This window comes from Athene cunicularia (genome assembly GCF_003259725.1).
Source record: "Athene cunicularia isolate RWA chromosome 2 unlocalized genomic scaffold, athCun1 chr2_part1, whole genome shotgun sequence".
Taxonomy (NCBI): Eukaryota; Metazoa; Chordata; class Aves; order Strigiformes; family Strigidae; genus Athene; species Athene cunicularia.
In genome coordinates, this window is record NW_020799095.1 from 112,284,082 (window position 1) to 112,301,438 (window position 17,357).

The following is a 17,357-nucleotide window of genomic DNA, read 5'->3' on the forward strand; positions in this document are numbered from 1 at the left end:
TTTTATAACTCTTTCTATCAGTTCCTTTTCTCACTCGACTTAAGCTCAGGCTTTGAGTTTTAGCTTATATTGCTGGAGTGTACTATGCAAGACCATGGTTTGAATTCCTGTTCATGTTCAGGCACATCAGTCAGCATCTTGATTTGCTTTAGTTTAGCATCTCCTATGCATGTTGAGTCTCTGCTGGGAGAAAAAATCTTTCTGCCTGTATAGAGCAATTGCAATTAAAGTGTTCAAGTAAACATACCTATATCTTAGGGCAGATTTGAGATTTTTTTTCAGGACAGGATTCTCGTCTTTTTGCTCCAGGGAGATAATTTACCTGTCATCCTGCTCCCTTCTTCAGATGTGCAAAAAAGATTTGTGGAGATGCAGCATGGAGGAGGAAGAATTTATTTTAATTCAAAGTTTAGCTTTTAGTTTAGATTTATTTTTCTAGTGAAAATGGGCAAACATTGCATATATTTCCTTAGATGCTACCTAAAGTTTTAGGATGTTGAGGGGAAAGGTTATATAGGTATTGAAAGTACAAGAAGGAAAAACAAGGCACAAAAATTACTTTTCTTAGTGTTTGAAGTTAACAGACTTGGTTGCATTTAATAGCATATTGGACAGATTACACAAAATTCACCCACTCCTACCAGTAACAACATCCCACAGCTTGTAAAAACACATTCTGCTTTGTAGTAAGTTTTCAATATTCTGCAAGTTGTATTAGGAAGACAACACTGCCTAAGTCCACCCTTCCAAACACACATTTAGGTTCAATCTATATGGGGATGGCAGCATTGCAATACTGCATTTTTAGGCAAACAACCAGTGAAGATAAGCCTCAGGGCTGCATTACCTAAGAAGGCTCCCCCCCAGCTGCCTCCCTGCTCACAGGGAGGTCGGAGTGAGTACAGCACATCCATACTGCAAGCACACTATGATGCAGGGATTCTCAGGCTGGGGGCAGCCTCACATCCACTAAACCAGTATTGTATGGTGCAATAATGCACAAATATACCAGCTCAGACTTGAAACTACTTTCTACGTGTATTTGCATAGTGCTACACTTAGCTAAAGCTTTTTTTCTCTAAGGGACTTTTTTCTGTTGGGGCAAAGTCTTGGATGTAGCATTCCTACTTTCCAGGGTACCAAGCCACTAAGCTGATCTGTTTGTAGAATTTGAATATCTGGTTTAATGGGATTGTTTCTCTTTGTATAGTTTCTCTAGAAAAATGGCTAAGTAGCAGATCATTAGCTAAAGCAAGACAGTTTCTTTTCTGACACTGTCCTGCATGGGGTCCAACAGGGAAGGTGCCCACTCAGGGGTGGACTCTGGTGGGACACCAACCCAGAAGCTCTACTCTGAAACTGGACCGTGAACTGCTCAAAACATAGAATCACAGAGCTAGACAAAACCGAGGCTCTCAGATACTTGTTTTAGGAACCAGGCAAATCCCGGCTACATGATTTCCTTTGGAGGAATTTAGCTGTTGCATTGCTATTATACATAAGTTTTCTTCTTTAGTCTTTCTGACTTCAGAATATCCTTAAAGACACAGGGGAACCTTCAGGAGGTTAATTGTTTTCTTCTGCTGAATCTGTAGGAACTTGTAAATTAAACTGGTTGAACACCAATTATTAGTCATCATTGCCATAGGACATTGTTTTTTATTGTATGCTGTAAAAACAATGAAATAAAGATAATAATTCTAATCACTTTTACGACGTTTATCAAATCGTTCCAGTAAAGCCTTCCATATGCTGCCTGGGATTGTTTGGTGCTTGCTTATGAGAGCCTGGACGGCAGTCTTTGTCTGAAAAGAGAAGAGAAAGTTTCCCTTACAGACCTGCTTATGCAAGGAAGAACAGTATAATCACTGACCTCTCAAAGCTTCAAGAGGTATTAGGAAATTGATATATAAGCTCCACTTTAAAATTAAAGTAGTCTTTTGTATTAGCTAGTTGTCCTATCAACACTTTCCTTGGAGAGGAAAGGAATAAAAACATGGATTGCAGTTTAGATAGGCTCAAATTATTGAGATTTATCAAACCTGGACATTAATAAGTCAAAGTAGCCTTTAGCACATGCAAATATTAAGTTTGTGTGATCTCTGTCCCTGAAGGTTTTCATCAAAAGCACTGGATAAAGCCCAAGTAACCTTATCTATCTCATCTGGTCCTGACCTTGCTGGGACCAGGAATTTAGAGTAGAGACCTCCATCTAGTCCTTCCCAACAGGAATTCTTCCATAATTGTATAATATACAGCATGCACTTAAGAATATTCATATCTAAATGCTGTTAATTTTTACTTTACATGAGATTCAAATGCAGGTTTGTGAAGAGAATGCATAAAACATCTGTATTTCTACTAGGGATAAGAAATAATCTCCCTTAGTTTTTCCTCATGTACTTAAGCTTGAAATAAGGGTAGCTACATACTCCTGTCATCTACCCCAAAATGATGATAGAATATCACTGGGAATATAAGAAAAGAGTAGCCAAACCTTTCTTGACAGATTCATATCCTGACTCCCAGGGCAGGATTAGATAGAGGTCAGCCAGGCCACTGCTCATCTCAAACCCCATTCAAGTTGTTTGGGGTTTTAACTAATATGAGCCACAGAAGACCTAACCATACTCCCACTGAAGTGGCTGGTCAAAGGCCTGACTTAGTAAAGCAAATCAATGTCATGGGAAATTTCAATTTCAGTTTTGCAGGTACAAAAGATACTGTTCTCCCAAGATACAAGAATACGGATAACCATAAGGGCAGTTTTAGCACTAATACTGCTTCCAGCCTCCTAAAACCTGCTAAGACTAAACTCCACAGCTTGCTGGAGCAGTTCCCTTGTGACAGACCAAACCTGTCTTTCTGGTCCCACTGCTGTGAAATCCAGAACAATCTTCAGTAGATCCTTAAAAAAGGGGGTGAGGGGGTGGGGGGGTGGAGAGAATAAAAAGAAAGAAGAGCTAGCCTTCTTGCATCTTTTGGGGGGCAGCAAGGTGTTTTTTACATCAGTGATTCCCAACTGGTTTGATCTGTGTATTCCTAGGCCACAACAGATTTTTTTTTCTCCATAAGGCCCTCCTTTCATCTTCTATGAAAAATTTTCAAAAGTGTATTTTCTGTATAGATTAGTATTTTGAGAAATGTCTAAACCCTGGATCGATAAACAATTTTATGCTCCTGAGCACACCTGATTTCCCTAAATTGTAGGTACTAAAAATATTTTTATATTTTGGATGCAAATTATTTTTTTTATATTTTCTTTTTGACAATAAGACTGAAGCTCTTGTGGAATTTTGTTTCTAGAGACCTATGTTATTTAGAGAAGATTCTCAAAGGTATTTATTATACATGAAATTTATTTTCCGAATTACTGAAAACTGAACTTAAAACATAGTTTCCAAAATTTCAGTTATCAAAGGCATGGGAGAAACAAAGTTAGCATCCCAAGAAGACAGAGCTCACATATTCTTAAAGGATGAGGGCATCCCAATCAACTATTACTATGTCAATACTTACTTGTAGGTATTCCTACATTAAATAATCCTGGAGCTCAACTGTCCATTGCTTTAACAAGCCTGTAAAAGTGTATTTGTCTTTATCCAAACACACAAAAAACTAGTTTCATGTGCATATATAATAGAAAGTGAAGTATGTAGTTCAATATTGCAAGGAGAGCTAACTTACCTTTTCAACTAATTCCTCTGCAGTTATATTTGGATCATAAGGGATTGGCTCCCCAATGTATGTGCGAAATTTTACTGGAAGTCCTCCATACGGAGGAGTAAATGGCAATCGAGTACTTTCATATAACTGTCTAAAAAATCCTGAAATAGTTTGAAGGAGGAAAAAATGAGATTATAGTCACAGAAAACATAATCCAAACTTAAAATATGATTAATATGGAAGACTTTAAAATGCATCCTTTATCTGACAGTCAAGAAGAAATGACAGGATTTAGGTAACGTCCACTACAACAAAGCTTAATAATAGATCACTGAAATAAGACTGCATTAAAGAACCAAATCACACAGCACAAGACAGTGAACACACAAGCCATTTCCATATCTGAGATACCTCTGACCCACAGCAAGCATGTTAGAGAATCCAAAGTAAGCAGAAGTCTGAAAAGCAAAATCTAAGAGGAAAGTGAGAGAAATCTGAGAGAAGAGTGGAGAAAACACTACAAATACTTAAAATATATTTTAAAGTTCTTACTTCTTTCTTTAAACATCCTATATCCTTCCCGGACATTTTGAGTATACATTGGAATGATGGGCTACGGAATCATAAAAAAACAAAAAGGTAGAAATGTTATAACAGGTTTGAGTTTATGCTTTAGTGACTGTTAATGCAGATACTGATAAGGAAATCACTTGAATATAGAGGATAATTATCAGTTCAGTAGAAAACAAGGAATCTTGTTATAAAAAATAAACTTCAGAATAGCAGTAAAACTCTGTTTCTCAAGTGCCACAAACATTGCTGATTTAAAGTCACCATCTGCAAGGAAAATGACTGACATTGTATTAGAGGTTTATACCTTTCATTTTGAATGTACATTATAAAAGTTAACTGAGATTCTAAAAAAAAAAAATCCAACTTGTATATTATATATTCATTGCAATATTGCTGCCTGACACATGAAGTTTTGCAGTTTCTCTGTCTAAATCTTACATCACGTGTGGTGAACAGAAAAGTATTCAGTTAGTGAAGTCTTGCAGAAAACAAGTAGACATTCACATCTGGCTCATCTCATCTGTTTCTCAAAATAAGGTCTCGCTGAAGTGGTAATGTTTGGGTAATACCTCACTGGAAAAAACTGCAGATCCCTTGGACAAATAAAGCAATTGTATGTCCTCACTGACCTGGACTACACACCTTCTGGAGGGCAGATCCTTAGGCTGTTACAGAACAAGTTCACTTCATTATTGCGACTAAAAAGAAAAATACTTGAGATACCTGACCTTGAAACAGTCATGTTGTACAGCCTGAGGTAAGATTTCAGTTTGCAGACAAACATACACTGACTTTTTTCCCTTCTACTGTCCCTTTTCTTTTTTTTTGAAATTATATTTTGAGCCTGTTGTTGGAGTTACTTGTCCACAAGGTAACAACAGAACACTTTTATGCTGTTAAGAGTCACAGAACAGAAACCACAGGATGAGAAAAAAACAAGCAAGAACCCAACCTAACTAGAGCCTAAGAAAGAACTCAAAGTGATGGAAACCATTTAAAGGAAAGACACCCTGACAGATAATGAAAATATCAAACACATAAAGTTGTAATAGTAAACCCTTCAGAATGAGAAATTTTTGGAAATTATTAGAAATAAAAAGTAATTAGTAACATTTTTTAAAAGCATATAACAAAATACCACACATCTTCAGCTACTGATTGAATACTATATGTCATTTCAAATGTTTGAAACCCGCCTATCATAGGGACAAAACACTTTAGGAATGGTGCAAGAAAAACATATCTAAGCCTATAAAGAAATCTGGCAATTACAAAAGTTACGCATATACAATGGTCAGCCAATGAAGTAGGGAGTGGGTAGCAGCCTTCAGTCCCTAAGCTGATAAAAATGGGTACACACATAAAAGCTTGCATCCGTAAAGCAGCACAATCAGAGCTGCAGTAACCCACAGATTGAGATTTGCTGTGCCAGAACTGAGCTGGATCACACCCAGTCAGCTTAAAAAGTCACAGAATCACAGGATAGTTGAGGTTAGAAGGGGTGTCTGGAGATCATCTAGTCCAAACCCCTTGCAGATATGTAAGAATTTTATAAACCGTAGTCTCTGTTTATCTTTTACCTAACTAGAACCAATTTTTCAGCACAGGTAAAATGCAGCGATCTTCAAAAACAATGATCCTTCCCCATTAGCCTGTCAAACTCCAGACATAGGCAGAGGGTATTTCTGAAGCTCAGGTCCATGGCGCAGATAAATTCAACTGAAACAAATATATGTCCCAGAAGTTCATTGTGTCAGAACATTAAATAGTAACACTCTCCTTCTCTGACCCCAAGTAAGCAGAGTAGCTATACAAGATTAAATGCAAACTGAGTATCAAAACCTTCAGGCAAGGACAGAGGAAAACTATATTCCTTGTTTGCTTTTCTTCAATTTTTTCAGTGGAAGAACCGTTGAACTTCCATAACGTTATAAGAAGAGTGGGAATGTCTATTCATATATAAAGCTCTTTTTGCCTTGAAATCCCTGTTGAAATCATCTGTGACAGGTTATGAACCACCATGTAATCATTTTGAATACTGTAAAGTGTGTGTGATTCATTATTTGATGGCTACACTGTATGTAGAATAAATTCAAAAAAGGCACACATAGATCTATCTTGCCTTCATCCAGGATGCAAATAAGTATTAGCAAAATGTATATGAATTGCTATGTTATAGAGCAAGTTCTGACAGTTTAGATGAGTGTACCCTCAGTCTTCAGCCAACCGACAAGGCCGGTTTGGCCAGTATTGAAAAGGATGCAGCAAGAACACACATAAACAAGCAAAGTGCAAATCTGTAAAAAGATGGAATCCAGTTACTGCTATAGGCCTAACTGTATATAAGAAATGGTATATAAGGTTAATATTGCCCCCTCTACTGTTAAATGCACAGCACTTGTTTTTTAAGTGTTTAGTTACCTAACGTGTGCCTGATCACAGATTTCCAGACAAATACCAAAGATGCCCAAAATTCAGTGGAACCTGTGAGCTCATTACAGTGATGCCCACTATACCGGGATCCTGTCAGACTTCCTGATCATAAAAAACCCACCAAAACTGAATGACTGCAATAATAAGTGATAGAAGAGCCAGCAACACTGTAAAGGTGAGTTCAGGCTAGTAGGTGTCAAAGGAGAAAATACTGTTTCTGTCCTCAAGGTAGCAGATAATCCTATGTAGTGTCTGTTTTACCAAACATTTATACAAATGCCCACAAAAACCTTTCACATTGCAAGAACCTTATCCTCAATGGATACCCAATTCATTAAATAAAAAGCCCACAAACCCTGTCAATAGAAGGCGATAGCAATTTTAGGTACCACTATTCAGCTATATCTGTATGCTTCTAAATTATGGAAGGATTAAGAGGATTACTAGCAGATTTTCATGATGTGTTTTGATCAAGGTGGCACTTTCTATTATGAACAAACAGTTTTTCAATTCAATTTTTATTTAAAAAAAAACCCAACTTATTACATTGTAGAATTACACTCTAAAGTTCCAAGTGAAGTGAAAACATCTGGCAAAAGATTGTTCAAATGTTTGAAGTAGCTTGAAAGACGGGTATGAAAGCAAAATTATTAGAAATTGCTCAGGTTGTTAAAGTGACACCTCTTTCTGGCTGTTTGAATATATTATTAAATTAATATATAAGAGGAAAGAGTATTCAAAATGCCCATATGAATTCAACTGCGTTTATCCTACTCACATTCTGATTATTTTCCCAGTAGTGGTGATGTACAGGCCCACACAATATATGAAGTATTGTGACTAACATCTACCAGCCCATGCTTTTGAGAAAAAGGACAGGAGAGGGAACAGAAGCACATAACTTTTAAAAGGCCACATAACAAAGCAAACAAAGAGAAATAGGACTCCCAGACTAAAATGACTTCATCTATTGAGTAAATTCCCCTAAATTTATTCTAGTGTTTAGTTATCTCCCCACAATATTTCAGAGATAGATAAAGTTATGAAGAAATATTAACCCGAAGCATGCATTTTGGAACCCTAGGTACTTCACAGTAAGAGCTATAGCACAAGAGACCAAAGCGGAGTCTGAGAAGCAACAAATTAGATGGGATGAGAAAGAGACAGAACTGCACAAAAGCCTGAAAGGGGTGGTAAGAAATTCAAGCTTCATGGGAAGAACTCAACTCCCTGTACAGATTCTCCTATAGAGACAGAAAAGGATCACGTTTATATGGAAGGCCAGAGAAGAGCACTGCAATTGATGAGATATTCATAAGAATTTAAAGAAAAATGATGGATGGTTGTGTAATTCATGCGAAAGCAACAGAAAGCTTATGGCAGAACAGATGAACACATGAAGCCTGGATGCGTACCAGTATTGTCAGACACGTCTAAATGAAGACAGAAAACTCAGCTCTAGTGGTGATGATGATGATAAGTGGCAGTCAGGAAAAGGACAGGGTTGCTGCTCTTTCAGCTCTATGCCATCCCAAATAAAGTTACTTCCCAGAGACTGTATCAGAGAAACAGTCTCACATTTGGAATTAAATGGAAGAACTCAGAGCGAGCAGTAGAAGTTTGTATTTATACATCATCAACCATATGGAAAAATATAACTGAAACTGTGGCCATGTATATATTAATGGAGTACAAACCAATAGAAGCACAACTCTAGAGGATACTGAGGCTCTGACATCCACACAACATATTTCAGTGCTCTGTTTTTATGTAGAACTAATTCTTGTCTGGTATCACAGGCTGAATGCCCATTTGCAACTGGAGAGAATTAGGTCCCACTTCTGGTTTAGTTTCAGACAAAAGGAATGCTGCTCAACTATTCTAACACATTCAACGATGTGAATGAAAGCATGGTGAGGGAGATGTAAAAACTGCTTCAAAAGCGCACACATGATTCAAACTCAGACACTGATGTAGACATATCTTGTGTAAGTTGATGCAATCTTTCATAAACATGAAGAAAAGTAAGGGTAAGAACAAAATCCTGGACGCTCACAGAATAAATGAGAAGAAAGAAAGATGAGGATAATATGTTAGAGCCATAAGAAAATGTCTGGGTATGTAGAAGTAAGATAAAGATGTCTAGTAGGATGAGAAAAAAAAAATAATAAAACACTAAGGCAATATGGAGAAGGACCACAGTGAAGATTCCTGAAACACAGTCAAGACAAGAAATTGGATGCCTGCGTGATGGCAGTGTAGACATGGAACCGCAGATATGGATGCCTTGCAACTGTCAAGAAAAAGCTGTACAGTTCCTTGCTCCCTATGGATGAATGTGCTTTAAAAAAATGGTGGGAAAAGAAAGCTTTACTCCCAAACCTCCTCTTCTGTCTGGAAGATTTTCAAACAAACACTCCTAAACTGCATTTTGTAAAGAATCATGTATGCAATAAGCATAAACTGAGGATGGTAACATATAATACTCACCACTTTTGCATCCAGAGCTACCTGAGCAAAGCCTTTTCGATTTCCCCACATGAGTTGATAACTTTCATCACTAAATAGTGCTTCTCTGACTCCACCTGGTGAGATGGACACCAAGTGTCCGTTCTTCAGTGCAGCGAGACACTCCTCCCTTGTACCTGGCATAACACCCGTCACTCCCAATAATAATTTAAGTCCTGTAATAAATCACAAATTCTGTTTGCACGTAGGAAAAAGATTACAGCTAAATGAAAATCTAATAGCTATATATTTAGACTAAGGCAAATTTGTATGAAGGAAGTAAAATACCTACAGAGTATTCTGTGTATATATTATATATATATATATGAATATATATATTTAGCAAAATGACAAGTACATGACAGTGTTTCTGCCCAAATGTTACAAAGATGAACCAGCTTATCAGGAGGATCTTAATAAACTAATGACTCTACATGCTATTTTCCATAATTATCAAAACATCGGCATGCAACTGAAACTTGTGCATCATAGCTAGAAATCTGAAAATAAACATCTATTCCTCCCTCCTTTTTCAATATAGAAAAAATATTTCAGCACAATAAAGTTTACTACAAAAATAAATACTTGCCAAGCAACAGTTTTTACTATTCTTTTAAAACGTGATGTTTAAGATTTTAAACATTGAGGTTTTGGCTTGTTAAATTGAGTATTTTATGGTTAAATTGCAACCTATGTAGATCAAATTGGACTGCTGTATGACTCAAGATGCATGAATGGCAGAAGTTAGCAGGGCAGTTTCAGCACTGCATGAACTGTTAGGTGAATCTTCTTCCTTTGTTTCTGTAACTGGGATTTCGCCAACAGACAGACTGAGAAACACAGAAGCACTCTATGCTTTCTTATATTCACATTTTAAATCTATCAATTCAGAACTCCCATAGAGAGCAAATGAGAGTTTCCCCAGTCTTCAAATTCACTGTTCCAACAGCATGGTTTATTTTTATAAATGTAAACAACTATGAACTGCCAAAACTAGTGTGTAGCACTGCAACTTTGACAAAAGTCTGTAACGGAAACTTTGGAAGACCATGGAAAACACAGTGCCACATTTTGTAATTTAATTGTATTTAATCTTATTCAAGGCATCATACTTCATAGATCTTTCTGTCAAAGTCAGATGCTGACTTTGTTTAATTTCTTTGTGAACTCATATATTCCTGTTTTAACTCATGTATTCCTGTTTCATCCTGCACCAGAAATGCCGTATCCTTATTAAGTGAGTATGTACTTCCTTTGCTTGGCCTCAAAACTTTTGCCTGTTAAGAATTATATCTATCACATGAACATATTATCACTTCTTATTTCCTTTTTCCAGGTAACAGAATTTTATATCCCTCAGTCATGCAAGACTTCTGTCCTATGTACTAGCTCTTCAAAGGAAGCCATGCCAGGGTTCTGATCATCCTTGTCCCTTTTTGTGTCTTTATTACTGAGCAGCTTTTCTGAGATGGGGAGACGAGAATTCCACGCAGTACTCAATGCATGTGGGCACCATGTGCATTTTGAGTACATAATGGTATTTTCTGTTTCTTCTTCTTCTTCATGGCAACTGCTGAGACTTAAGCTGACATACTCCTAAAGTGATCTACAAAATTTGAAGCATAATTACATGATTATGTGTTTAGACTTGCTTTTCTTTCATTCTGCACTGCATTATAAAGGATACTGAGTTTCATGTGCCATTTAGTCAGCCAATGATTCAGTACTGGTAGATAACTGTATTCTCTGTGTGGGCTTTTACTGCCTTGAAAAGAAAATGGCCACTACAAAGTTTTGTCACCTCACTACTGATCTAGATTATGGTTATTTTGAACAATATAGGTGCCAACACTGATCTTCATTGGTATACCTGGTGAATTCTGCTTCTTTGTGAAAAGAAACTATTTCTTTCTACCCTTTATTTCCTACCTTTCATCCAGTTACTCATTCACAAGACGACTTCTCCCATAACTGTAATTAATCTGTCAGACTGAGGTCCAGCATATGCTCATGAGCATTCTTTAAAGAACCAATCTGTGAAGTGCAACATTTCTCTGCAAAAAGTAGGTAAGTATGGTAGAGCAGGAGAAGGTTAGGGAGAAGTTTCACTCAGTCTATTATTTTTAGCCACATTTTCTACTAATGCAGCAAATGGAGAGGCCTAATCTCCATTATTTGTGATCTTTTTTACCAGATGCCTTTTGGTAGCCTTCTTATAGGTTGACACCATATTTGTCACCTTCTGTTCCTCTAGCATGAACATAACTCAAGCAGTATGTTATGTCCACATCAGCAGTCCAGAAATTGCACAGCTGAGAGTGTTGCTTGGTCCTGATAATAGTTTACTATACATTTGTAATAAGAATCTGTGCTACGGACACTTCAATTTGAAACAGTACCTTCTCATCTACCCCTTAAAAAAGAAGTCTCCTTTGCAACATTCTGCTAAGCTTTATCTTCCTTCAGGGGTCCTCTTAAAAGCCAATTATTTCTTGATGACTTCATGCTTCTGGTGTATTTAGTACTACACAGTATTTATTACGTATGTGTTTAGCAAATTCTTGTCATCTTTCTAGAGGCCCATTAATGTGTTCTTGCATCAAACTTGCTTGTTGTCTTTGTCTTCAGTGTTTGGACACGACTTCCTTTTCTGAAGAATGTCCTTCTACGTTTAAATGGCTTCCTTTGCTCTTTTATTATTACAATAATTTTTCATATAAGCGGTATAACAGTGCTTTAAATAATCTTTCTGATATTCCTTCTGGATGCTCCTTCTTTATGCCTTGCTTTTCTTAAAATTAATGAAGTTTGCTTCTCCATATATTCTTTTTACAAGGGAATTATTTATTCCTCAGTCTACACTGTGTTCAGTGTATTGTGGTGGACAGTATTACAGAGCTCTCTGCAACAGCAGAATCTTCAAAGAAGTTTTGTGTCCTACTCCAGGCTTTGATCAAAAGATAGATTTGATGTCATACCCCACTGCAATGGCTACTCAGTGTAGAGGTCAAGTAAGTAACTGGTACCCATTTACTGGGCTCTTTCACACTCATAGCCCATTGCTGACCAGCCAGCACTAGGTCAATATAGTCCTATCCTACACTTTCTACTGAGGCATGACATTTCATCCCAAAGGGATTATATAATGTCTGTTTGTTGGCTTTGGAGGGTCTACAAGTGTTTTTATGACCTTTCACTTAAAAGAAAGGATATTCTACCGTATTTGCCCTTCTGCATCCAGCCGCTTTTAGTTTAGAAGTCTAAAATCAGTCTTTTACTTTAAAAGCACCCTCAAAAGTGTAATAAATGTAAATTTCAACAAAAACAGCAACAGGTTGAGTGAATCCAGGATGCTTAAATACAAGAGAACATGTTCTTACCTGGTAAACGAAAGACAAAATGATCAGCTACTGACAGACAAAGCCTTTTCTTCCAGAGAAACAGCCTAGACAAAAAGTAAAGGTAGTCTACAGGAATAGCTCCATGGTAGTACACAAGAATACCCGGTCCTTCCGGTAGGTTTTCCACACCATGAAGCTCATAACCTGTTTGGGATGGAAAGCAATACACCTACAATGATAACTGTAAATCATCTGGAGATTTAAAGAAAACTGTTTACTATCTTTGTTGAAGAGAGTTGTGAAAGCCCCTGCAGTAGCTTTTAAAAGAATTAAATTCTGGATGGAGCTTTTGGACAATAGCAAAGAGAAAACCCCTCAAACACCACAGGTTATCAGTAAACTAATTTGTTGGTCAATTTAATCACTAGATCAAACCTGAACCTGATATTTTCCCCAGTGAGGGGACTAAATTAATGATTTCCCATTAGGAACTTTTCACAGTCCAAAGTACAAAAACTTGAAAGAAAATTACTAGACTGTGTGAAGCCACTTCATCGGCAGAATGGGGCAAACAAGCAGTCGGGATGCTTTCCTGAAATATAGAAGTATTAATATTCATTCATTCTGTGTCAGGCAGAATGAAAAGTTTGGGATTTAAGAGAATAAAAAGTTTCTCTGGTTGAGATGTTTAAGTCCAAACCAGAATCTGTACAAATCCCAAAGAGAGGTTCTCCACAAGAGTTAAATGTATTCATTTCACAGTAGAAGGGAATTTCCTCACAGACATGGACTTCTGTAAATCCCTCTCCTGGATTTTCCTACATTTGATTTAGGTTTTAGGTGGAGCCAGACTAGGAGGCTAATATATACAAAGGCTTGGGAAAGCCACAGATTCCACCTAAGAGCTCTGTTCCACCTTGTCTGCCTTCACCTCCATCCCTGCTACAGCTCCTATCATGAGCCATTTGGGGAGAAGGATGGGGATGGAGCAGGCAGTAGAGAAAGTTTTATACTGCAGTATGTTCAAAGATTAAAAGAAAATGCTGTGAGGAAGGATAGCATCATAAATAGCAACCTGTTATTCTTCATCCTTAGGGCAGCAAAGCTAAGTCTTGCTGGTAGTCTTAAACTACATCTGTGGGAAGAACAAGAGCCTAGCATGTGGCTGAGGATTTTCCTAGGGAGCAGGGTGTGTTGGAAGTATCTGAAGGTTAGTTGTATTGAAACTGAAAAGTCAGGTTACTTTTAAATTCTGCCACAGTACAAACTTAAATGTGGTATCTAATAATAATTTGTCCATACAGCTCTTAAAATTAGTTTGATTGTCATAACACAATGTAGGTTTTACCAACTAAAAATATACTAATTACATTTCCAACTAGTTGTGTTTTGACCCTTTACTAAGTGGGTTTTAAAGCAGCTACTAAAGTTTAAAAAAAAAAAAAAATCTGCCTTTCATTCTGCTTATTCTACATTGCAATCAGTCTTGGAAGCAGAAGCTTTTGGGTTAGATGCCATACAAAGTATAGTAAATGTTATTTCTTTGGATCCACTTGAAAGAAATAAAAAAAAACCCACAAAACTTATTTGTGTTTACTATTTATTGTAATTCAAAGTTTCAGACAAATCATATCATACTTACCATGCCATATTCTTGCATATATATCCCAAAAGCTTGCTATAGTTTTCCTTGCACTATTCCAGACATCACTCAAGGGATCTGCTTTTACCTCACCATTCCTCTGATATATTAAAAGCAAAATATTACTAAGGTAAATGCAAAAGAGGATTGTTAAAGGAACTATAAAAAAAACTAATATTGTACTCATTGTCAGTGAGACAATGACCATATGAAAAAGGTATTTCTTCAGAAACTCCAGAACAGCCCATTCTTCCAGTACATAGGCAAGGCAGCTTAGGTCAGTCATCAGTATCTGTCCTGAAGCGCAGAAATCTTTTCTACCTATCATGTCCTGCATGGAGGAGAAAAAAAAAAAAAAAAAAAAAAAAAAAAAAAAAAAAAGCAAGCTCTAATTTCTCTAATCATGGCAGTTTCTCAGTTTAGGAAAAACGTTTTCTGTAGATATATCTGATGCCTATTTTGGTGCAGCACAGAGTCGAATATTTTGTCTCTCTCTGTCATACTAAGATAGCTGCTGGCAATTGCCATCCACTACTGCCTGTGAGGGGTGATGAGATTATCGTATGTATTTATGGACCTTTGTTATTCAGCCAGATAATAGGGGCTGAAAGGACAAGAGCTGGAGTCCAAGGAAGCCTCAGGATCCATGCAACATGGCTGATCAGATGATTTCTCTGTCTAAGTATGGCTTACTTTTTAGAAGCTCAAAAAAGGGCAAGTGGTAAGTATTTTTGGCGGAATTAGCCAAGAAAATTGCAACCAGAGGTCTGGGCTCTCACAGTCCTCTGCAGAGAGTCCAACCTGGGCTTCTGGTCTCTCTCTGGCAGCAGCCAGCAGTGAGGAAAACAAACAGCAGAGTGAGCAGCTGAAGAGCTGGCAAGCAGAACCTGGGCAGCCATGGCTTCTTCCTGAGACCTGGAGGTGCCTGGGGAAAGCAACTCTTCACCCCTCATCCACATAGCCATGCCAACACACCCTTCTTTCAGATCTTCTAGCCCTGGCAAAGGCTATGTGGACTTCATGGCCCTTAGTGACTTGTTTGCCACCTGCAGCTCCCTAGTTAGTCTGTTGCTACAGCTGACCCTGCCTGCCTGCCAGCAAGTAGTGGTTTCTCTGGAATGCAAGAGCACTCCAGCATTGCTGGCTGATCTTAAGATTTTTAGCATTAGCCAGAGATTTAAATGCCAAAATCAGTATTCAGTAATCCATAACTGAATACAGCTTTTATTGGCCTCAATCAGGTTACTACTTGTTTAACGAGTAAATTTTTCTTCTCCAACACCAGAACAAGTACCTACAAGAAACAAATTATAATTGCCATAGTCAGTGCCAAGATCATAAAGTACAGCAAGTCCAGACTTTTCTGACTTTATATATTCAACTGTGTACTTATAAGAGCAAACGTTTGATACACTACCCACTACACTTTTGGTTTTCTTCTGTGAAGCGCTGGGTAGAATACAGGGGTGAACTGGTGTAAAGCACAGCTCTGTTCAGAATTATGGATGACAAGGAGTACAGCAAAAAGCAAATTCCAAAAGCAGACATGAACAAGCACGAGACTCTAACATGCAGTAAGGCAAGCAAGCCCCATGTCAAACTCTGCCAATGTAACACCTATAGATTTGGTCTCACACACTCCAGTCAAATCTGTCTTTATCTCAAACTCCACGCTGGGCACCAAAAAGGACTGTCATGGTTTAAGCCCGGTAGGCAGCTGAGCACCACACAGCTGCTTTCTCACTCCCCCCTGCAGTGGGATGGAGGTGAGAATCAGAAGGGTGAAAGTGCAAAAACTCATGGGTTGAAATAAAGACAGTTTCATAGGTGGAGCACAAGCTGGAAGAATAGTAAACTAGGAGCTCAAAAGAAGCAAGCACTGTATTAAATGTTGCTCAGCACGGCACAAACAAACAAAACCAATGTGATGAAGAACATCATGAGAATTAATACAGAATTGTTTATATCCTGATGACCGGTACCTAAGATACAGAAAAACCTGGAAATGTCATTGAAAAGAGATTTTATCGATAACATGAAAAAAATAAAAGAAATAATCTGCATGATTCAGATACTAAAATCCCTGCTTAGAAGGTGCATAAGAAGGACAAAGCTGATGGTGTCATGCTAGTCTATATAAAAAAGTTATTAATTGTTAAAAGATTCTGATAAGAGCAAGGACGACAAATCCTCAATGCCTGCAAAGCATGCTGTGCTGACAGAGGCCAGAAGGCCATGTTAAGGTCTTCCTTCAGGCTACTGAATCAGAAACATTGAGCAGTACTTGGAATAATTCGTTCAGCCCGCAATATAGGGTAAAGAAAACGAGTGGATTTTGCACCATTACGGGGGCTTCATACTGGGAACACAGACTACTACAGCCATAGAAAAACTGACGTGAAATTGCAGGTAAAATGTTGATACCCATAGTAAATGTGGCAGTAATAACTTCCATATGATATGGGGATTAATTTAGATATATTGATCACTGACAGGAACCTGGTGGTCAAGAGATTGTATCATCACGCACCTAACATTCTCTCAAAAAACACCTGAAATTCCCTCTGGCCTCTGGATAGTCATTTTCAGTAACTCTTGAAAGACTAGGGAAATCCAGAGAACTGGAAGAGTATTCAGAGTCCCCAAACACAAGTAACTGCACACTCAGCAGCCAGATAAATTGCTGGCAAGATTACTGAAAAGATGACATGTGATTAAGGTAACTGATGCCACTCATTATTCTGTGGGAAATGGACCTTGTAAAAAAATGCATCTCCATTCTTTGAGGAAAATAGAGGCTTAATAGCTTGTGCAGGTGTCATGCATACACAGTTTTACTAGGGGCTTGTGAAAGAGTCACTTTAAGCCACATGTGAGCTGCTACCTTCCTCCAGCCCTTCACCGTATGTTCTCACCACCAGCTTGGTCTCCAACAGGATCAGCTGGATCCCTGCTAACAGGATGACTGTGAAAATGCTGGCAGAAGCAAAAACATTCTTGGCCCAAACTTAAGTTGGTCTATGTGGATTATGAAAGTATATTACCAATGCCACTTAACATTTTGATTAAAAAATAAAGCTCTTTAATTCATTTTATATGTGCTTCATTTTATGTCATCAACTGACGTGACAAAAAGAATCTCCATCAGTGGTGAAATCCCTGTCAAATGAGAATTGAGTCTACGTCCTACATTA

At 37.7% G+C, this 17,357-nt stretch overlaps 1 protein-coding gene across 1 annotated transcript; it reads right to left on the reverse strand.

Annotated features, from left to right (window-relative positions):
- Positions 1-453: 453 nt before the first annotated feature.
- Positions 454-14,492, reverse strand: LOC113476766 (transmembrane protein 68-like). The gene is made up of 6 exons (XM_026842675.1): positions 14,164-14,492; positions 12,561-12,725; positions 9,163-9,356; positions 4,219-4,279; positions 3,688-3,827; positions 454-1,805 (listed from the first exon to the last, which is right to left on the reverse strand). Exons 1-6 carry the CDS (start codon positions 14,489-14,491, stop codon positions 1,701-1,703), a joined length of 993 nt encoding a protein of 330 aa, XP_026698476.1. The 5' UTR covers position 14,492; the 3' UTR covers positions 454-1,700.
- Positions 14,493-17,357: the final 2,865 nt, after the last annotated feature.

Coding starts and splice junctions, on each gene's coding strand:
- LOC113476766 (XM_026842675.1), bottom strand. CDS start 14,491: ATGATAGGTAGAAAAGATTTCTGCGCTTCAGGACAGATACTGATGACT. Junction 3,828..4,218: donor TAGGATGTTTAAAGAAAGAA/GTAAGAACTTTA, acceptor AAACTATTTCAG/GATTTTTTAGACAGTTATAT. Junction 1,806..3,687: donor CAGAGGAATTAGTTGAAAAG/GTAAGTTAGCTC, acceptor TTCTCTTTTCAG/ACAAAGACTGCCGTCCAGGC.